General features: G+C 37.8%; 1 protein-coding gene across 2 annotated transcripts in view; it reads right to left on the bottom strand.

Annotated features, from left to right (window-relative positions):
* Positions 1–3171: 3171 nt before the first annotated feature.
* AGPS (alkylglycerone phosphate synthase) overlaps positions 3172–23186 on the bottom strand; it is a 149948-nt gene continuing 129933 nt past the window's right edge. For both annotated transcript variants that reach the window (XM_032356040.1, XM_032356041.1), the window contains one exon: positions 3172–7041. In XM_032356040.1, the coding sequence (XP_032211931.1) occupies positions 6920–7041 (122 nt within the window). In that variant the 3' untranslated portion in view covers positions 3172–6919. The remainder of the gene's footprint in view (positions 7042–23186) is intronic.

Here is a 23186-nt window from a genome sequence, read left to right as displayed (position 1 = left end):
ACAAATTTTAGTAAGAATAAATAAAAGTAATTGGACTTAAAAAAAATCAGACTCCAGGGAGATGTGGCCAAAATGGCATATGCAGAAAAGACAAGCTTTGCTAAATTCAAGTTCATTGTGAGGTGACAGTGCAATGTTCATCAAAAATGCACTTATTAGTGCATCTATTATTATTATAAGGAAATCATTGCTACTACTCTGGCACATACAGGCTTAGACGCTTCACTTTAAGAACATCAAAGAGGAGGCACATGGGTGGCTCAGTCCGTCGAGTATCCATCCAACTCTTGAGTTCAGCTTGGGTCCTGATCTTAGGGGTAGTGGGATCCAGCCCCGCTCAGCAGACAGCCTGTTTGAGATACTCTCTCTGTCCCTCCTCCCTGATTGCTCATACTTTTTTCTAAAAAAGAAAAGATAGTAATAATTAAATAAAAATTTAAAAATAAAATTTTGAGGCACCTGGTTTGCACGGTCAGTTAAACGCGGACTCTTGGTTTTGGCTCGGGTCATGATCTCAGGGTTGTGAGACTGAGCCCTGTGTCATGTTCTGCAGTCAGTAAGGAATCTGCTTGAGACTCCCTCGCCTCCTCCCTCTGTCCCTCCACCTGCTAAAATAAATAAATCTAAAAAAACAAAAAACAAAACCAAAAAACCCCCACCGTATCAAGGAGGCACACAGGAAGAGACTGGGATGGTGATGGTTCTGCAAGTCACAGGAGCAAAAGCTCACTGAAGAAGATGTGGGGGAACATGAGCTGCCCTTCACTAGAGCACCTGGACAACTCTATGACTACAGAGCTAAAAGTCACCTTAGTGAATAGAAGAGGAAGGTGGATTTGTTTAAACAGCAAAAAACCCTTAATACTTGAAGATTTCAAGCTGGAACAGGCTTCCTGGAAAGACAGTAAATTCCCTGTGGTCACAGCAAAATGTTCAGGACGCCTGGTTAACTGTGGCCTGGGGGATAGGGGAAATTAGACAATTATGTTTGGGAAAAGGTAAGATGAGAGGATTTCTAAGGTTCATTCAGTCCAAGCTCATACGAGCCAGGCAGAAAACTTCTTTATTTAACTAAGAGCTGAAATCTTAGAGAGGTAAGTGGTTATTGAAATGTACCAAGTAAGGTTAGGTTCAACAGGTTTGGTCCTCAGTCATTTCAGAGCCCAGAAGACTGTAACCTTCCCTCCAGTTCAGGAGCCACAGGCAGGGAGAAGACCAGTATCTGTACACTTGTCCTTCAGTAACAAACAGAGAGGCTACTCATGGATACAGACTACATTCTATCACTCTCTGGCAGCCTAGCATGTCGTTGCTGAAGTAAGGTTAAATGGGATCAACGTGAAATAAACAACAACTTCTGTAACAATGAGCGGTTTTGATATTGTTTTATTTCTTCCCAGCACATCTTAAAAATCATACATGGGCAATTGCTTATAGAACAGTACAGTCTAGGAAAAGCAATAAAAGGAGAAATCCAAACATACACCAAAAGCACAGTAGATAGACTATGTTTTGAGCCCTTGTGGAAAACAGCATGGCTCAGTCTGAACTGACAAAGCTGCGTTGAATCTCTCAGGAACTTCCCTTCCCACTACATATCAACATTTAAACTATAAACGTAAAGAGAAGAACTGTTTGTATGCATTAGTTACAGCAATATAATGGCTTACATACAAGAGCTTACCCACATGTAGTTCCCAAAAGATTACTACAGTACTGGCAGGAATATGTACTGCCTTGGAGGAAGACTCAGGATAAGATATTATTCAAGTCAAGTTGTATCAGAGCCGAAGTATTTCACAGGCTTAGCAAAAAAGGACAAAAATTAAGAGATATAATCTGCACATATTTCTCGTGAGATTTATCATTGTCCAGGAACAGAAATACTCATTATTCTGAAGGCACCATCACAGAAAAAAAGACTGACACACAATATAAGGAATAGATCCCCCCACCCCAACAGGCCCTGCTCCTCAGGGAGCTGTGTGAGCTAACATCCAAAAGCAAGTAGTGGGTGTCTCAGGGACTGAGTGAGTAGGCCACATCCACTAAGCCACATCTTAGGGCTACTAAGTTAGGGCTACTAAGTTGGGACAATAGAAATGAAAATCTAAGAATGAAAGTACATATAAATCCCATCAATTGAACGGATATATGAAGTACAGGTCCACCGTATAACTAGTGAAACAGACTAGAACAGACGATTCAAACCCACACTGTGGAAAGGATTTTCAGTATTTCTACACATAACTACTTAAATCCTGACATATTCTTGAAGAGGAAGAGCCCTGAACTACTGAACAATCTCAGTCTTTAAAGACTTAATTATCCTCTCCCACTCATTTTAAACAATGGCTATTTCATGGAAAAACAAAAAAAAATCCCAACAAGGCACTGTAAACTTTTGGGGAAATTCCTTACGAGGTCCAAAAAAATAATTATTTATAGAAACTGTATATCAGTATAAGCATTTCATGTTCTTTACGGATATGTGAACAAGATTACTTTAAGGGTTAAACCGTAAGTTTCATAGGGTGCTCATATTTTTCATGAAAAACACTGCTAACAATAAGAAGCCTGAAAAACAGGTATTTGTGCAGCTTAGAGATCCACACGAAAACATTTTTCTTTTCCTTCTCTCTCCCCCTTAGATTTGGAAGTTCAGTCTCTGAAAAATGTTCGTAATGATACTTAATGTGTTATTTTTCTTCCTTGTGGAAAAAAAAAAAGTTATAAAAAAAATCTCCTTTGGGAACCAAAAAAGAAATCTTTTCATGTTCACAGAACTCAAGTTCCTTCATTCTGTGATGGTTCTTTGGCTTGAGTGTTCCGTATATCAGTGGTCCTCACTCTGGTTTATTAAGGAATTGTTGTGGTTAGAAGAGCACAGTGCTCATTTTCTGAGGATCTTCCTAGGTTCAAATTGGAATGCTTCAGGTTCAAGGGAGACTAAACACCTCCTAGGAATATAACATTGATTTAAAAAATAATTAGTGATAAAATCTAGCTAATTATATTCTAAAGGGGCTTGATTATGCTTCATTAATAAAATTATAAAATTTTGTTTTCAAATCAGTGGAAATATGAAGATGAAAAGCTAAAAATGAAAGAAAAACCCATATGCAAAGAGAACAATGAGCTTCCCACTCCCTTTGAAGAAAACAAAATCTCTTAGACGTGGGTGCATTTTATTAATGATACACATTTCTATAACCTGTTGATGTTACAAGTAGTTTTTACAAATTCCACACTGAAGGCAAACAGTGTGGTTTAGGAAGCAGAAACCCAAGGGTCTTACATCCTTCATAACAGACAGCATGAAATTCCATAGTTAAAAAAAATCTTTTATATTTTCTGAATTTCAGCATCAATGTATACATTATTTCCTTTTCACGACCCTGAAATGAGTAAGAATTCAATGAATGTATTGACATATGGTTCATTTGGAGCCTTGAGCAAAGCCACACTTCCATACTCGTAAAGCCAAAAGTGATTCTGGATTCTTCAATCCAACACTGGCACTTGGTATTTTCAGCTTTTCTTCCACCATGAGCTAAGCCCTAATTAAAAGCAAAGTTGCCAAAGATTAAGTGGTAAACGAAAAGCTATTAAAGCTGTCCTTAATGCCTCAGTGTTCCTTAAAATGCAGACACTTCCCACAGCATTCCATTGTGGCTGCTTCAAGCGCCAGCACATCCAGCTTCTGAATCAATCCATGATCAGGAACTGTTTGTGTTCTACATTTATACAGAATAGATGCTCAACCACACCCAGCCCCATTTGAACAGCTGAGGTTACACGCTTCAGCTTGGGACTACAGGGCTTCTTTGATCAGCTCTGGTTAAGAAGCTGTAGCTAAAAAAGGAAAGAACAAACAAAAATCTCTGGAGCCAGCATGCAGAAAGGCATTATCAAAAATGTAAGCTAGGACTTAGCAGTTACTAAGAGAATATTCTGAACACCAGGTTTCCTTGCAACCATCTGTATCTGACACACTGATGGAAGCTCATCCTTCACTGCGCTTATGTTTTCCAAAATACATCTATACAACTACATTTAAGAAGGCTTCCAGCTTCATAAGTAGCTCTTAAGTAATAGTACTAAATACATGCAGGCATTTAGGATGTAAATTCCCAATTCCTCCCAAGACGAAAGAATTCAATCCTCTTTCTTTGTGGTAAAATGCTGGGCACAATAAACATGTGGCTTCCACAATTCTTACTAAACTAAAAAAGCTCAGTTACTCAGTATAAGACAAAATTCACTTATGCACTGTATTTTGCACCAGACATTAAGGCATCAGTTTCTCTAAGGGTCAATAAAGCCTGTTCATATTGAGTCTTTAGTATTCAATGCCACTTCTGACTAGCAGCAAGTTCCTAGTCCCACTAAAACCTCAACCCAAATGTAACATCAACAAATATTAGAAATATGACTAATTTAAGAAAGACAAGTCAATGTTTACGCTGTACTAAAAACCAAATCGGTTATGAGCTTTTAAAATTTTAAAGAAACTTATTCAAAATGAGTTTAAAAGCCTCACATAAACAATATACTCCATGCTTTAACTTTTATGAAACCATTTTCAGATATTCCAGAAATATGAGGCAAGGTTTAAGTGCCTCTGTGCATAATCAAGAACCCAGTTCTCCACAGAAACTAAGTACATTCCGAGGTATCTCTCAGAAGCAGGTGTGAGAAAGTGGGGTACAGGGTTTCTGATTTACTAAATCAGAGTGAAACAGCACTGGCAAGTGTTCATCTGTTTCAAAATCCCTGTAGAAATCATTCCAAGAACAGAATGTAGTCATCACTATAAAATCAAGGTTGGGGAGTCCTGCATACATGGAAGAAGAAAAACAAAGACATAAATCACTAATTATTCCGTAAGGTTCATGTAGAACAGTGAACACAACAATTTTCAGCTGTGACATTTATAGTTTCCTAAAACCAAATACAGATTTCTGAGGTTGCTGAAATCTGAACTCCCTGGGAGAGAATGTTAGAACAATCACGTGCAAAGGAATGGGTCTGCTTATGAATCCGTAAATTTTATTAAAAAAAAATTTACTCAGAAACATGTATACACTCCAGTGAGATATTACTACTGTATTAAGTTTTACATTTTGATCACCAGTTAGAGAAATTACCTTCATGAATAGATAGATGCATTTTATAAAGCTGAGATTTTTATAATTCTAGAGGCAAGTGGAATTTCCTCATCAAACATCCAACTATTTCAAATAGCAAGGGCTTTTAAAGCTAAGATCTGCTGGAAATTTTATAATTAAAAATAAATCACCAGTGAAGAGAGGCAGCTTCTAATAAATAAACATTTAGTTTTTGTTGTTAAACTGATTATTTAATTTTGATTTGCTTACAGATTTTAAGTTTATTAGTTTGAGGCCAATTTTATTACAAATTGTTTTATCATTTTGAAGTCTTAAAAATACCATTTTGTCAATTTAAATTTTCACTTTTCTGTTTAAGTATACTTCAGATATAAAAGGTATCAAACTGCCCAAAAATACTTTGGAGCTGTTGCTACATAGACAGACAGCGTGTCCTTTTAAAGGATCGTCTGCACTTTGACTTATATTATTTGATCAAATATTAATTTTAAAAAATTATCAAAAGTTAGGTATTGCATTAAGAAAAGAATCCATCCCAAAATGTGAATCATGAACCTTGACAGACAGTGATTCAAAGTAATAATTTTACTTATTTTAATATCCAGGTTTAAATGTAAAAATTTCTGCTAAATGTGATTAACGTTCTCCCTATTATTCAAGAAATATGACATTTCAAACTTTTGATTATGGCATGTGTATTAATATATTTTTTTCAAAATTTAGGTTAAACCAGTAATTCAAAAAGGCGTTAAATCACTATTAAAAACTAAACTGAAACTTTAGCTTTATATGAAAATTTATCATGTTGTTCGGGTTAATTAAAAAAAAATTGTTACTGAAACTTGAAGTTTTCAAATTCAGTAGTTAAATGATAGCTGTGTTTCGTTAGCCAAACGATTCTTTGAACTGGAGATATGAAGTGTAAGGAATCTTCCTTCTTCTGCTCCTGTTGCAGCTTCTTATGCGTCTCAGCAACAAGAATGTGAAATCAGAAACATTAGAACTGTTAAGCTGATAAAGGCATCATTTCATGGTAAAACTGTCCTTCAAATACAATGAGTGATAGGTCAGTTTTTCTTATACAACATATGATGAAGGAACTAGGATATAACAAGAGATTTTCTCAGTTATACACATACAATTCATACCCCAGTAGAAACAGAAACACGGAAAACTAAAACATGTCCCTAACAATAATTTTTAGACTGACTTAAGGTCTAAAACGCTATACTCATTTCAAAGAAAAATGTAGGCCAAGCACCTCACAGAACTGAAGGTATCCTAAGTAACAGGTTGCCTATGTTCTTTCCTGAGTACCCTCCTTAATGGCCTACTCACACTAGAATTTGTAATCACTCCGCAACGGAATCCTTCCCTAGATATCTGCTTCCCAGCAACACCCTTTTAAAAAAGAGGCTGGATAAGCCGTGGATGACACCAAAATCTGCCTTTGTTCCCAAGGGGAGGCATCAATACAGAGCAGCTGGCAGCATCTTCCTTTGAAATAACAGCTAGCAGCCTTGTGCTGCCTGACTAAAATTTGAAATGACAACCAGTTGGCGATCAACTGATGCACCTATAAGGAGAGAGATTTAGGAATACCATCTGTCAATCCATAGATTTAGAAACAAAACAAATACAGAATGATTAACAACTTATTTTCAACCAACAAACAAACTTTGCTGAAATACAGTCCATGATATATTTGATTACTGGTATAACCATAGTTGAAGACTTAAAAAAAAAAAAGAAAAAGTAACTTTTTTTTTGTAACAACAGTAATGGATTTATAAAAGGTTTTTGTTTCCAAAGATGTTATTGGGGTCCACATACTCCTTGACAGACTTCAGCATCCCAAAGCCAACATCAGAGATACTTTCCTTTAGCCACTGCTTCCGTAACTTGCCCACTAGAAAAACAAAATCAAAAATGCTTCAGTATACACTATGATGCTGAGAACCAATCAATCTTGTGACCATGAATGAACAAACACTGTGTGATAAATGCTTTTATTCAAAAATGAGAAATGTTTTGCTTTATTTGATTTATTGAGCCCACCAGACTATCAAGCTCATTAAGCCCAATGTATTCCCAGGGGAAGCCTGAGCTCCACAGTGTCTCCTTTCTCTGTAAACTGTGAAACGGAGATGAAAGAAGCCTGGGCTGAGATCAGGACCCACTTAACAAATAATAAAATGAGAAAAACACGCATTTCAAAAGAACCCACCTCCTGTCTTAACTACCAAAACACGCCAAAGTTTCAGAGAAAATGAACTTAACTAAAGAAAAACATCATCTCCAGATGAATTTATTGGGAATATTATAGCAAAAATGGCAGGATATATACATCCATAAAATATTGTAAAGCTTAAAATAATTAAGGAAATCTGAACCTGTAATGGGTTTAAGAAAAAATTGTGGTTATGAAACTTTCACTTGCATTTTATTTTCATATTGCTTTTAAATAAATTTACATGTTCCTTAATAATGGTTATTTTCTTCCTATTGTTTTTCCAAAATTAAAGATTTTTTTTTTTTGGCACTAAATAAATACCTACTCCATTTAAAACTTAATCTTCTACTTTTATATATTGTATAATGTTCCCTTTTCTGTTTCCAGCTCTTGCTAATTTAGGAATAATGAAGTAATATGATGATCCACAACATAAATTATCTTTTTGAGGGCACCCAATGAAAAAACAAACTTTTCTAAGTAGAACTTTTATAAGAAAGGATATGTAAAAAAAATTTTGAAGTGTTAACTTGCTTTGGCATTAAGAAAAGCAAAGCAACATGCTAATTTATCTGTGGCAAAATGGATAAATCTTTTAATTTACAGATAGGCTTATTTGCAGTTAGTACTTTTCAAACATATTATTGAAATAATTGAATTCAAATGGTCATTTTCCACAAATGTTCATTAATGATCCGAAGTCATCAACAGTGATTTAATTGGCCAACTGAAATGGAAACCTTCTTTCATTAAAGTATTCAGCCTGTCATTCTAAAATGCAATCTCATTTATCAGGCTGCAGTGGTACACTGTAGCATCTGCCATTTGGAACCTTAAATACCATTTCAGGCTCAACTGAAACCATCTTTGTGTCCAGTTCTCCAGGAAACTATCAAATTGTCATTAAAATTATAGCATGATACATGCTCAGAAAGCAAAGTATTTCTGCTTGACTTCCAGAAATAAAAAAGTTTGCTGGAATTAAGATGGGGGAAAATGAGATAGAGCAGGGAAAAAAATCTTAAATTCAAAAAGAAAAAAACTGTTTAAAAGAACTCTAAAACCAGAAGCCAAACAAAACAGATTCTTATTCATGCAATCTCTACCACCCAAAAGACATTCTCTACCGCCTCCTCCTACTAGCTCCCGAAAGGACAACCGACTACAATGCTTTAGCCTTGGTTTTGTCATCTTCAAAGGGATTAGAATCTAGGAAGTCTTTCAACTCAAACAGCCTATGATTTTAAGCACTCAAAAAAGTTACAAATCAGTTATTTTCCGATTTGCTCCAAGGGATTTAAAAAAAAAAAACAAACACAACTACTTTGTAAGTGATAGAAGTCACATTATTATAAGCTACCCGCACGGAGGCAGCTCAAGGGAGAGGGGTGAAGAGCAGTCAATGTTAGTCTCCGTTATCTGTAATATAGTTTCACTGAATGTGTCCTGTGGTTATGGATTTAATTGTCCTGAAAAGACTGCAAACAACTGCTCCAACAAGATGGAGCACATTAGAACCTCAGCAGGATGCCCAACAGCTAGCTTGTCTGCCTGGTTTTACACCTCTAATAATAATGCAATTCCACAAGGAGTTGAACCATCCTCTGAGAAGCCACCCAACAGCCATTGCATATTTAATGAAGTTGCTCACCAAGCGCTGGAAAACAGAAGGTGCTTGGAGTGCATCATTAGTTCTGTCAGAAGGATAATTTACACATCTATCTTGTCAAATTTTCTATGGTTTATACTTTTACAATAATCAATCTAACATACATTTGATTAGTGAACTAGAAAGTAAAAAAAAAAGGAAAAAGAAAAAAAGCAGTAGAGGCAAAATGGCTGTGGTCCCTCATAAACATATTTAATGAAAGAATTTAACCCCTTGATGGCAGAGGTCTCTGAGCTTCTTCCATCAGTGATAATAGAATTTGATCTAAGGTCAGAAATCATGGCCTATAAAATTAAAGTGACCAGGAATCTTTTTAGTTTTGCTTACAATTAGGTCAGCTATACTGTAGGATAAGTGTACAGACAATCAGCCTTCTAAGACTTTAAGATGATTAGTAGAAATAGTCTTCATAAAATGCTACCAAAGAACATTTGGTAGCTATCACAGATGAATCAATAAGTGAAAATAACACCAAAATACCAAAGACCAGGGGTGCCTGGGTGGCTCAGTGGGTTGAAGCCTCTGCCTTCAGCTCAGGTCATGATCTCAGGGTCCTGGGATCAAGCCCCACATTGGGCTCTCTGCTCAGTGGGGAGCCTGCTTCCTCCTCTCTCTCTCTCTGTCTGCTTGCCTCTCTGCATACTTATGATCTGTCTGTCAATAAATAAAAATCTAAAAAAAAAAAAAAAAAAAACCAAAACCCAAAGGCCATAATCTCAAAGAGAGATTACACTTCAAAGTAGAAGACTTTTATTCTAGAGCTAAACAACAACACTAATAATGTCCTTTGTTCAATCCTTACCTGCACTGCATTTAGTCATTTAGAAATTAGTTGACTGTACTGGTCTGGATACGTTTAACACACACGTACACAAATACATGTGTGCTTAAACATCTGCAGAGCTCATTTCAGAAATGGAGGAAATGACACTCTGTTCTTTATGTAGCATGCCATATTGGAGGAAGGGAGAATGGATAAGAATAGCAAATAACAGGCAGCCGAAGACTATTTCAGCATTCCTTGCGTGTATTCACACGTTATTCATGACAAGACATTTATGTACATTCTTACCACATGAAGTTTATGCTTCTTTCTGAACCTGGGTTATTCGTGACTACTGACTCAAGTATGTGTATTTGACTTCTGATTTTCCAGAAGTATAAACCTAGTCTAAGAGCTAACACTAGAGCTTGTACTCCACAACTCACAATTATCCTATTGATGCCCAAAGTCTAAAGCCAGGTATTTAAGAGCCTTAGATATCTTTTTAAAAATGCAAAAATTTGGGTGCCTGGGTGGTTCAGTCGGTTAAGCATCTGCCTTCAGCTCAGGTCATAATCTCAGGGTCCTGGGACCCAGCCCCACATTGGCCTCCTATGCTCAGTGGGAAGTCTGCTTGTCCCTCTCCCTCTACCCCTCCCCCTGGTCATTCTCTCTCTGCCTGTCAAAAAAATAAAATCTTTAAAAAAAAAATAGATACAAAAAATACAGACCAGCTAAATGCTGAACGTTATCAAAACGAAGAGGAAAATTCTTTTTCCACTCAAATTAAAGTGGAATTCACTTTTTACAACTTAATATCTAATTATGTGTATACAGATTGGATAAGACAAGTATTTTATGTTCCTCCACAATATACAGTATATTTTTTAAAAATTACTTTTGGGGGGCGCCTGGGTGGCTCAGTGGGTTAAGCCGCTGCTTTCGGCTCAGGTCATGATCTCAGGGTCCTGGGATTGAGTCCCACATCGGGCTCTCTGCTCGGCGGGGAGCCTGCTTCTCTCTCTCTCTCTCTCTCTCTCTCTCTCTCTGCCAGCCTCTCAACCTACCTGTGATCTCTCTCTGTCAAATAAATAAATAAAATCTTAAAAAAAAAAAATTACTTTTGGAACAGAGGAAATGGAAGCCTTTAGGGACAGTATTTGAAATCACAAGTTCAACAATCCCTTCTGGATGCTTAAGCTCCAAGAAAGAATGTTGTGATATGATTGACCAAACATGTATGGGGAGTACGGAAGTGCCGGGTATGAAAAATGAAAAATCTACATGGTAGCCAGCCTAGTCACCAAAAATTATCTGAAACTACTCTTTGTGGTCTAAGGGACTGAAGGCTTTGCAGAAGCTACCAAATAGTCCTGTCTGTTTTTTCCTAAGATTTTATTTATTTGATAGAGAGAGAGATCACAAGTAGGCAGAGAGGCAGGCGGGGGGGGGGGGGGGGCAGGCTCCCTGCTGAGCAGAGAGCCTGATGTGGGGCTCGATCCCAGGACCCTGAGATCATGACCTGAGCCAAAGGCAGAGGCTTAACCCACTGAGCCACCCAGGTACCCCATCCCAAATAGTCCTGTTTTAAAAAGGATAAATCTTTAAAAAAAAAAAAAGGGGGGGGGGACAAATCTGGGGTCTGCTGTCCAGAGTTCTTTTTAGTTAAATTAAAAACTTTTTGAATTATGAATCTGATTATAAGATTGCAAAGATTACATGCTTATTTAAAAAACAGATTATGAAACAGACTGTACATTTAGAAGATTACCAAAGCTAAAGCTCAGAAGTAGAACTTAGCCACAGCTAAAAGCACCTAACCATTACTACATAACAACTATATTTTCAAAGTTCTAGTTTGAGCATCCTGCATATCACTTTAGCACTACTCTATAGGTCAGATGTTAAAGAGAAAATTTCGACTCAGGTGCTTGTTATGAGTGATCTGAGCATTAACTTTGTATTTCAAGTTTTAATTAATCCAACCAAACCACTGGTGGATTATGTAAGGAATCAGTGCTGGAATATCAGTGTTGGAATCAGCCCAACAACCTCACGCCATTTGTGGTTCTGGCCCCATGAAACTTATTAGGTACTGGTAAGAACAGAGAACATGGACAACCTCCACTCTGAGGTGATATGACTGCGAAGATGCTTCTTCAGAGCAAGGGTTTCAACATGAAAGAGGATGCACTTGTCCATGCATTCGTGCTACACAGCACATTTTTGTATGTGTTTGGTTCTGGTAGAGGTCCATGCTGAATGTTAGCCAAAAGATCTCCAACTGAGGGATGCTAACATCCAGACTTTAAAGGCACATGAAATGGGACTAGGCCTATCCAAGAGTTTAGTTTAGTGCTTTGTGGATACTCAAGTCATGTTTCCATTTCCTTTTCAGATATTCGACTTATTTTCTACTAATGAAATTTCCGATATTGAGATGACAAATGCATGGATATAACAGGCTTTAATAAAGCAATTAAAATCTAATCGAATTTTTCTTTTATTAAATATTTAAAATGTCAATTTTTTTCATGCTCAGATTTCATCTGTGCAGTTCACACAATAGCTCGAAGATCTTACTGATCCTTGAATAGGTTTTTAGAGATTATGAAATAGAATAAAAGTCTGAATTTCTACGGCCAATAACAGATCACAGGAGATCTGTCTTCAGAATATAAACAAGTGATAATTCTGTTAGACTTCCCCCACAGAGGGCTTGACACACTTGAAATTTAAACCCAAGTTGTCAATTAATACCTATACAATGGAGTAAAAAGCATGTGAACAGGTGAAATAACATGAAATACATAAGGGCAGAAAAAAAATAGAAAACTTCATATGCTCCTTGAAGACTAGGGCCATGTTTTATTCATTTTTGTGGCTCTGTGGCAGAACAGTATATGTCACACAGAATACAATGTTAGTAGACATAAAAAATAAATATTGAACCACAGTTATCTGTAAGTCTGTTAGATTAGGAGCAGAAATTCAAGTATCTAGGGAAAGCTATCTGAGTTTCCTTAATTTCCTTTGCTTCTATTTGCCTTGTACTTCCTATATTCTGGCGTTATTTCTTGGATATAAGCAGAGCTATTTATTTTATAGTAGCTAAAACAAGAGGTCAATCAAAGAACCTAAAGCTCTTTCCTTCAAATCGCTAGAACTCTTTGGACTCTATCAGTGGTTCTCAATGGAGGCAATTCTGCCCTCCAAGAGACATTTTTGGTTGTCCTATCTGGGATGATGTTACCAGCATCTAATGGACAGAGGCCGGGGATGCTGCTAAACATCTTAAATGCCCTTAACAGTCTCCACAACAAAGCACAATCTGCAGTGCCAAAATGAAGAAATCCTGGACTATGTGCTTCCAAGGGGCTTTCTTAGAAGCCCAAACAGTTTCCATAAGGGTAACATACTCTCACTGTGACAATCAACTGGATTAAGGTGAACTTACTATAAATTTGAGGCTACTGACCAAACTGAAATTCTGGAGAAAGGATAAACGGAAGTTACATCTTAGAACATCAACCACTGATGACAAATGCTACTTTATTTTATTTTATCTATCTACCTACCTTTTTATTTATTTATTTAAAGATTTTTATTTACTTATTTCACAGAGAGAGATCACAAGTAGGCAGAGAGTCAGGCAGAGAGAGAGGAGGAAGCAGGCTCACCGCTGAGCAGAGAGTCCAATGTGGGGCTCGATCCCAGGACCCTGAGATCATGACCTGAGCTGAAGACAGATGCTTTAATCCACTGAGGCACCCAGGCGCCCAGACAAATGTTACTTTATTTCATAAAAGTTAACTCCTGGAGAGGAGTCAAGAAGGCAGAGAAGTAGCAGGCTTTAGATAGCTTATCTAAAGATTGCAAACACCTACAAATCCAACAGGAGATCGAAGAGAAGGACAACAGCAATTCTAGAAACAGAAAATCAACCACTTTCTGAAAGGTAGGACTGGCGGAGAAGTGAATCCAAAGTGACGGGAAGATAGACCATGGGGGGAGGGGCCGGCTCCCGGCCAAGCAGCGGAGCAATGGAGCATTAAATCAGGACTTTTAAAAGTCTGTTCCGCTGAGGGACATCGCTCCAGAGGCTAAACCGGGGTGAAGCCCACACGGGGTCAGTGTGGCTTCAAGTCCCGCAGGGTCACAGAAGGATCAGCCTATCTGACTGTCGCAGAGCTTGCGGGTATTAGAACGGGGAAGCCAGCCACAGAGACAGAGCCAGGGTGTGAGCTCTCAGCTCGGGGTTACCTTGAACCAGTCCCAGGCTCGGTGAGCTCGGAGTGTGGCCAGAGGCCAGGGAGACAGGAGCAATTGGGCGCTATTCTCTGAGGGCGCACTGAGGAGTCGGGCCACGAGCTCTTGGCTCCTCCAGGCTGGAAACTGGGAGGCCGCCATTTTTCATTCCCATCCTCCGGAACTCTACAGAAAGTGTTCAGGGAACAAAAGCTCCCAAAAGCGAACCCGAGCTGATTACTCAGCCCGGCCCCGGTAAGGGCGGTGCAATTCCTCCTGGGGCAAAGACACATGCAAATCACTACAACAGGCCCCTCCCCCAGAAGATCAATAAGAAATCCAACCAGGACCAAGTTCACCTACCAAGGAGTGCAGGTTCAATACCAAGAAGAGCAGCAGAATTCCAGAGGAGGAGAAAGCAAAGCACGAAACTCATGACTTTCTCCCCATGATTCTTTAGTCTTGCAGTTAATTTAATTTTTTTTTCAATTTTTTTCTTCTTCTGCTAAATTTTTTTTAACTTTTACCCTTTTCTTTTTTAATGTTTTTAAACTAGTTTATCTAATATATATACATTTTTTCTTTTTTATATTTTTTCTTTGTTTTCATTTTTTAATTGTTTCTCTCTCTCTCTCTCTTTTTTTTTTCCTGAACCTCTTTTTATCCCCTTTCTCCCCACCATGATTTGGGATCTCTTCTGATTTGGTTAAAGTATATTTTCCTGGGGTCTTTGTCACCCTTTTAGTATTCTACTTGCTCCTTCATATACTCTTATCTGGACAAAATGACAAGGCAGAAAAATTCACCACAAAAAAAAAAAAAAGAACAAGAGGCAGTACTGAAGGCTAGGAACCTAATTAATACAGACATTGGTAATATGTCAGATCTAGAGTTCAGAAAGACGATTTTCAGGGTTCTAGCCGGGCTCGAAAAAGGCATGGAAGACATTAGAGAAACTCTCTCGGGAGATATAAAAGCCCTTTCTGGAGAAATATAAGAACTAAAATCTAACCAAGTTGAAATAAAAAAAGCTATTAATGAGGTACAATAAAAAATGGAGGGTCTCACTGCTAGGATAAATGAGGCAGAAGAAAGAATTAGCGATATAGAAGACCAAATGACAGAGAATAAAGAAGCTGAGCAAAAGAGGGACAAACAGCTAATGGACCACGAGGGGAGAATTCAAGAGATAAGTGACACCATAAAACAAAACAACATTAGAGTAACTGGGATTCCAGAAGAAGAAGAAAGAGAGAGGGGAGCAGAAGGTCTATCGGAGAGAATTATTGTAGAGAATTAACCTAATATGGCAAAGGGAACAAGCATCAAAATCCAGGAGGTGCAGAGAACCCCCCTCAAAATCAACAAGGATAGGTCCACACCCCGTCACCTAATAATAAAATTTATAAGGCTCAGTGACAAAGAGAAAATCCTGAAAGCAGTCCAGGAAAAGAAGTCTGTAACATACAATGGTAAAAATATTAGATTGGCAGCAGATTTATCCACAGAGACCTGGCAGGCCAGAAAGAGCTGGCATGATATATTCAGAGCACTAAAAGAGAACAACATGCAGCTAAGAATACTATATCCAGCTAGGCTATCATTGAAAATAGAAGGAGAGATAACCAGCTCCACAGGAAATACCGAAAGGGGTTCTCTAAGCAAAAAGAGAGCCTAAAAGTAGTAGATCAGAAAGGAACAGAGACAATATACAGTAATATTCACCTTACAGGCAATACAATGGCACTAAATTCATATCTCTCAATAGTTACCCTGAATGTTAATGGGCTAAATGCCCTAATCAAAAGACACAGGGTATCAGAATGGATAAAAAAACAAAACCCATCTATATGTTGCCTACAAGAAACTCATTTAGACCCGAAGACACCTCCAGATTTAAAGTGAGGGGGTGGAAAACAATTTACCATGCTAATGGACATCAGAAGAAAGCAGGGGTGGCAATCCTTATATCAAATCAATTAGATTTTAAGCCAAAGACGCTAATAAGAGATGAGGAAGGACACTATATTAATCTCAAAGGATCTGTCCAACAAGAAGATCTAACAATTTTAAATATCTATGCCCCCAACGTGGCAGCAGCCAACTATATAAACCAATTAAAAACAAAATCAAAGAAACACATCAACAATAATACAATAATAGTAGGGGACTTTAACACTCCCCTCACTGAAATGGACAGATCATCCAAGCAAAAGATCAACAAGGAAATAAAAGGTTTAAATGACACACTGGACCAGATGGACATCACAGATATATTCAGAACATTTCATCCCAAAGCAAGAGAATACACATTCTTCTCTGGTGCACATGGAACATTCTCCAGAATAGATCACATCCTGGGTCCTAAATCAGGTCTCAACCGGTATCAAAAGATTGGGATCATTCCCTGCATATTTTCAGACCACAATGCTCTGAAGCTAGAACTCAATCACAAGAGGAAATCTGGAAAGAACCCAAAACAGGGGGACTAAACAGCATCCTTTTAAAGAATGAATGGGTCAACCAGGAAATTAAAGAAGAATTGAAAAAATTCATGGAAACAAATGATAATGAAAACACAACGGTTCAAAATCTGTGGGACACAACAAAGGCAGTCCTGAGAGGAAAATATATAGCGATACAAGCCTTTCTCAAGAAACATGAAAGGTCTCAAGTACACAACCTAACCCTCCACCTAAAGGAGGTGGAGAAAGAACAAGAAAGAAAGCCAAAACCCAGCAAGAGAAGAGAAATCTTAAAGATCAGAGCAAAAATCAATGAAATAGAAACCAAAAAAACAATAGAACAAATCAATGAAACTAGGAGCTGGTTCTTTGAAAGAATTAATAAAATTGAAAAACCCCTGGCCAGAGTTATCAAAAAGAAAAGAGAAAGGACCCAAATAAATAAAATCATGAGTGAAAGAGGAGAGATCACAACTAACAACAAGAAATACAAACAATTATAAGAACATACTATGAGCAACTCTACGCCAACAAATTTAACAATCTGGAAGAAATGGATGCACTCCTAGAGACATATAAACTACCAAAACTGAACCAGGAGGAAACAGAAAACCTAAACAGACCCATAACCAGTAAGGAGATTGAAACAGTCATCAAAAATCTCCAAACAAACAAAAGCCCAGGGCCAGACGGCCTCCCAAGGGAATTCTACCAAACATTTAAAGAAGAGCTAATTCCTATTCTCCTGAAACTGTTCTAAAAAATAGAAATAGAAGGAAAACTTCCAAACTCATTTTATGAGGCCAGCATCACCTTGATCCCAAAACCAGACAAGGATCCCATCAAAAAAGAGAACTACAGACCAATATCCTTGATGAACACAGATGAGAAAATTCTCACCAAAATACTAGCCAATAGGATTCAACAGTACATTAAAAGGATTATTCACGACCAAGTGGGATTTATTCCAGGGCTGCAAGGTTGGTTCAACATGTGCAAATCAATCAATGTGATACAACACATTAATAAAAGAAAGAACAAGAACCATATGATACTCTCAATAGATGCTGAAAAAGCATTTGACAAAGTACAACATCCCTTCCTGATCAAAACTCTTCAAAGTGTAGGGATAGAGGGCACATACCTTAATATTATCAAAGCCATCTATGAAAAACCCACCACAAATATCATTCTCAATGGAGAAAAACCGAAAGCTTTTCCTCTAAGGTCAGGAACATGGCAAGGATGTCCGTTATCACCACTGCTATTCAACATAGTACTAGAAGTCCTAGCCTCAACAATCAGACAACAAAAAGAAATTAAAGGCATCCAAATTGGCAAAGACGAAGTCAAACTATCACTCTTTGCAGATGATATGATACTATATGTGGAAATCCCAAAAGACTCCACTCCAAAACTGCTAGAACTTGTATAGGAATTCAGTAAAGTGTCAGGATATAAAATCAATGCACAGAAGTCAGTTGCATTTCTCATCACCAACAAGACAGAAGAAAGAGAAATTAAGGAGTCAATCCCATTTATAATTGCACCCAAAACTATAAGATACCTAGGAATAAACCTAACCAAAGAGGCCCAGAATCTATACTCAGAAAACTATAAAGTACTCATGAAAGAAATTGAGGAAGACACAAAGAAATGGAAAAATGTTCCATGCTCCTGGATTGGAAAAACAAATATTGTGAAAATGTCTATGCTACCTAAAGCAATCTACATGTTTAATGCAATTCTTATCAAAATACCATCCATTTTTTTCAAATAAATGGAACAAATAATTCTAAAATTTATATGGAACCAGAAAAGACCTCGAATAGCCAAAGGAATATTGAAAAAGAAAGCCAAAGTTGGTGGTATTACAATTCTGGACTTCAAGCTCTATTACAAAGCTGTCATCATCAAGACAGCATGGTACTGGCACAAAAACAGACCCACAGATCAATGGAACAAAATAGACAGCCCAGAAATAGACCCTCAACTCTATGGTCAGCTAATCTTTGACAAAGCAGGAAAGAATGTCCAATGAAAAAAAGACAGCCTCTTTAATAAGCAGTGTTGGGAAAACTGGACAGCCACATGCAGAAAAATGAAATTGGACCATTTCCTTACACCACACACGAAAACAGACTCAAAATGGATGAAGGACCTCAATGTGAGAAAGGAATCCATCAAAATCCTTGAGGAGAACACAGGCAGCAACCTCTTCGACCTCAGCCGCAACAACATCTTCCTAGGAACAACTTCAAAGGCAAGGGAAGCAAGGGCAAAAATGAACTATTGGGATTTCATCAAGATCAAAAGCTTTTGCACAGCAAAGGAAACAGTTAACAAAACCAAGAGGCAACTGAAAGAATGAGAGAAGATATCTGCAAACGACATATCAGATAAAGGACTAGTGTCCAAAATCTATAAAAAGAACTTAGCAAACTCAACACCCAAAGAACAAATAATCCAATCAAGAAATGAGCAGAAGACATGAACAGACATTTCTGCAAAGAAGACATCCAGATGACCAACAGACACGTGAAAAAGTGCTCCACATCACTCGGCATCAGGGAAATACAAATCAAAACCACAATGAGATACCACCTCACACCAATCAGAATGGCTAAAATTAACAAGTCAGGAAATGACAGATGCTGGTGAGGATGGAAGAAAGGGGACCCCTCCTACACTGTTGGTGGGAATGCAAGCTGGTGCAACCCCTCTGGAAAACAGCATGGAGGTTCCTCAAAAAGTTGAAAATAGAACTACCCTATGACCTAGCAATTGCACTACTGTAGTGATCCAAAGGGGCACGTGCACCCGAATGTTTATAGCAGCAATGTCCACAATAGCCAAACTATGGAAAGAACCTAGATGTCCATCAACAGATGAATGGATCAAGAAGATGTGGTATATATACACAATGGAGTACTATGCAGCCATCAAAAGAAATGAAATCTTGCCATTTGTGACGACGTGGATGGAACTAGAGAGTATCATACTTAGTGAAATAAGTCAATCGGAGAAAGACAGCTATCATATGATCTCCCTGATATGAGGAAGCAGAGATGCAACATGGGGGGTTAAGGGGGTAGGAGAAGAATAAATGAAACAAGATGGGATTGGGAGGGAGACAAACCATAAGTGACTCTTAATTTCACAGAACAAACTGAGGGTTGCTGGGGGGAGGGGGCTTGAGAGAGGGGGGTGGGGTTATGGACATTGGGGAGGGTATGTGCTATGGTGAGTGCTGTGAAGTGTGTAAACCTAGCGATTCACAGACCTGTACCCCTGGGGATAAAAATATATGTTTATATTAAAAAAAAAAAAGTTAACTCCTAAAATCATGAATTTAATATCTATTGAAAAAAAACCTGTAAGTCATTTTTTGTGCCATTTTTCTACCCAATGCATGAATATATATATACATGAAATAAAGCTTAACAGCACTATCTGATACAATTCTCTTATGATGATACAATGTTCTTTATCTGCACTATTCGGCATCGTTGCTCCTACCCACATGTGGGTATGAGCATTTGAAGTATAGCTAGTGCAAGTGAGAAAATGAATTTTTAATTTAATTTAATTTAATTTTTTAAAAAGATTTTTAAAATTATTTATTTGAGAGAGAACACAAGCAGCAGGGAGAAGCAGAGGGAGAGGCAGCTGAGCAAGCAGCCTCACTCAGGGCTCAATCCCAGGACTCCAGGATCATGACCTAAGCTGAAGGCAGACACTCAACTGACTGAGCCACCCAGACACCCCGTGCATTTTTACTCTTAATTAATTTTTTTTTAAAGGCAGAGAGGTAAGGCAGGGGCAGAGGAAGAGAGAGAATCTTAAGCAGGCTCCATGCCCCTTGCAGAGCCTGACAGAGGCTCAATCTCACAACCATGAGATCTTAACTTGAGCCAAAAATCAAGAGGTGGCTGCTTAATGGACTTAGCCACCCAGGTGCCCCTAATTTTAATTGATTTAAATTTAAATAGCCCAACGTAGTTTAGTGGGTTTCATATTAGACAATACATAACAACACTTTAAAAAAATTTCAACTAACATCACTTTTAATAGATTCACATCTGAAAATATCTATATGTTTTTTTTCTGTTATACATTTTTTAAATTTAAAATCTATTAACTAACATATAGTGTATTATTAGTTTCAGAGGTTGAGTTTAGTGATTCATCAGTTGCATATAACAATCAGTGTTCCTTACATCATGTGCCCTCCTTAATGCCCATCACCCAGTCACCCCATCCCCCACCAACCTCCCCTCCAGCAACGGTCAGTTTGTTTCCTGTAGTTAAGAGTCCCTTATGGTTTATCTTCTCTGATTTTATCCTAATTTATTTTTCCTTCCCTTCCTCTACATTCATATGTTTTTTTTTTCTTAAATTCCACAGGTAAGTGAAGTCATATGATAAGTCTTTCTCTGACTGCTTATTTTGCTTAGCATAATGTCCTCTAGTTCCATCAGCTTCACTGCAAATGGTAAGATTTCATTTTTTTTGATGGCTGAGTAGTATCCCACTACACACACACACACACACACACACACACACACACACACACACCCTATATCTTCTTTATCCATTCCTCTGTCGATGGACATCTGGGCTCTTTCCACAGTCTGGTTATTATGGACATTGCTGCTAAAACACTGGAGTGCATGTGCCCCTTCAAATATATCTTCTTTATCCATTCCTCTGTCGATGGACATCTGGGCTCTTTCCACAGTCTGGTTATTATGGACATTGCTGCTAAAACACTGGAGTGCATGTGCCCCTTCAAATCACAACATTTGTATCCTTTGGGTAAATACTTCGTAGTCCAACTGCTGGGTCACAGGGTAGTCCTATTTTTAACTTTTCGAAGAACTTCCATACTGTTTCCGAGAGTGGTTGCACCAGTTTGCATTCCCACCAACAGTGTAAGAGGGTTCCCATCTCTCTGCATCCTCATCAACATCTTTTGGGTGTTAATTTTAGCCATTCTGATGGCTGTGGAGCGGGATCTCATTTGATTTGCATGTCCCTGATGAGCATTTGAAAATATCTATTAGAATTAACTGTTTATTTCATGAAACTACAAAAATTAATCATTCTCTAACAATCTAATGAAGTAGTACAGACATTCAGACTAACAAACATCTTACTTAGAAGAGTCTTGGATATAAAATTGCTGGGATCTCTTTAGAGGTCCAAAGAGAAATAGTAGTATCGAGGCCATCTATTCTAGGATGGTGATAGACCTGAGGGTGTAAGCTACAACAGGCAGCTTCTGGAATTGTATACATGGAAAGGCACAGGGATCAATACAACCTTTACAATAGATTTTCAGTCAGTTCTCAAATCGGTTTGTCCTATGATACAGCTGTAATAATTAAATGTTCAGTGAAATTATGGGTAAAATTGGCTGGTTTTGAACTCTATTTACAACATTACTTCAGTGGAAAAATATTAGTTTTGTGAGAAAAAGCCAGTCACAAAGAAGGAACCAAAAGAAAAAAAATTAATTTAAAGGACAAAACAAAGGACAAAACTTTCTGCCATATTATGGTAATCTGATAATCAATATTGGAAAAGCTATACTCATCTGGTAGGCATCAAAAGATCAAAATCACAACCAGGATACTGATATTAATATAGTCAAGATACAGAACAATTCCATCACGACAAGGATACCAGTGTTGTCTGTTCTACAGTCACCCCTTCCCCACAACCGACCCCTGGAAACTGTTAATCTGTTCTCTATTTCTGTAATTCAGTCACTTCAAAAATGTCATAGAAATAGAATTGTATTGTATGTAATCTTTGGGGATTGGCTTTCTTTTACTAATCATAATTCCCTGGAGAATTACCCAAGTTGTTGCATGCACTGATAGTTGGTTACTTCATATTGCTGAGGAATTGTCATGGCATGGATGTACCAAACCACTAGCTGAAGGACATCTACACTGTTTCTAGTTTGGGACTATATATTGGGTAAAGCTGCTCTAAATACTCACGCAGAAGTTTTTGTGTGAGCCTAAGAGTTTAATACCCTGCTATACAATCCCCTGGTATACATAAGAGTATAATTGTTGGGTTAAATGCTAGTTGCATGTTTGATTTTATAAAAAACTGCCAAAGTGTCTATAGAGTGGCTATACCACTTCACATCCCTTCCAGCAATGTATTATTGATCTAGTTTATTCATATCTCACCAGCATTTGATATTGTCACTATTTTTAAATTTTAGCTTTCTGATATGTGTATAGTGATTTCCCTTGTGGCTTTAATTTGCATTTTCCTAGTAGCTAATGATGTTGAGCCTCTTTTCATGTGATTATTTACCACCTATATATCCTCTTTAGTGAAATTCTTTGTATCTTTTGCCCACTTTCTAATTGGATTGTTTGCATCTTACTCTTGAATTCTGAGAATTTTTTTTTTTAAAGATTTTATTTATTTATTTGACAGACAAAGATCACAAGTAGGCAAAGAGGCAGGCAGAGAGAGGGGAAGGGAAGCAGGCTCCCTGCTGAGCAGAGAGCCCGATGAGGGGCTTGATCCCAGGACCCTGGGATCATGACCTGAGCCAAATGCAGAGGCTTTAACCCACTAAGCCACCCAGGAGCCCTGAGAATTCTTTATATATGATAGACATAGGTCTTTTGTTGGACATGTGGTT

This window comes from Mustela erminea, chromosome 8, assembly GCF_009829155.1.
Source record: "Mustela erminea isolate mMusErm1 chromosome 8, mMusErm1.Pri, whole genome shotgun sequence".
Classification (NCBI taxonomy): domain Eukaryota; kingdom Metazoa; phylum Chordata; class Mammalia; order Carnivora; family Mustelidae; genus Mustela; species Mustela erminea.
Note: the sequence above shows the minus strand (reverse complement) of the source record. Positions and strands in the feature narration are given on the sequence as shown.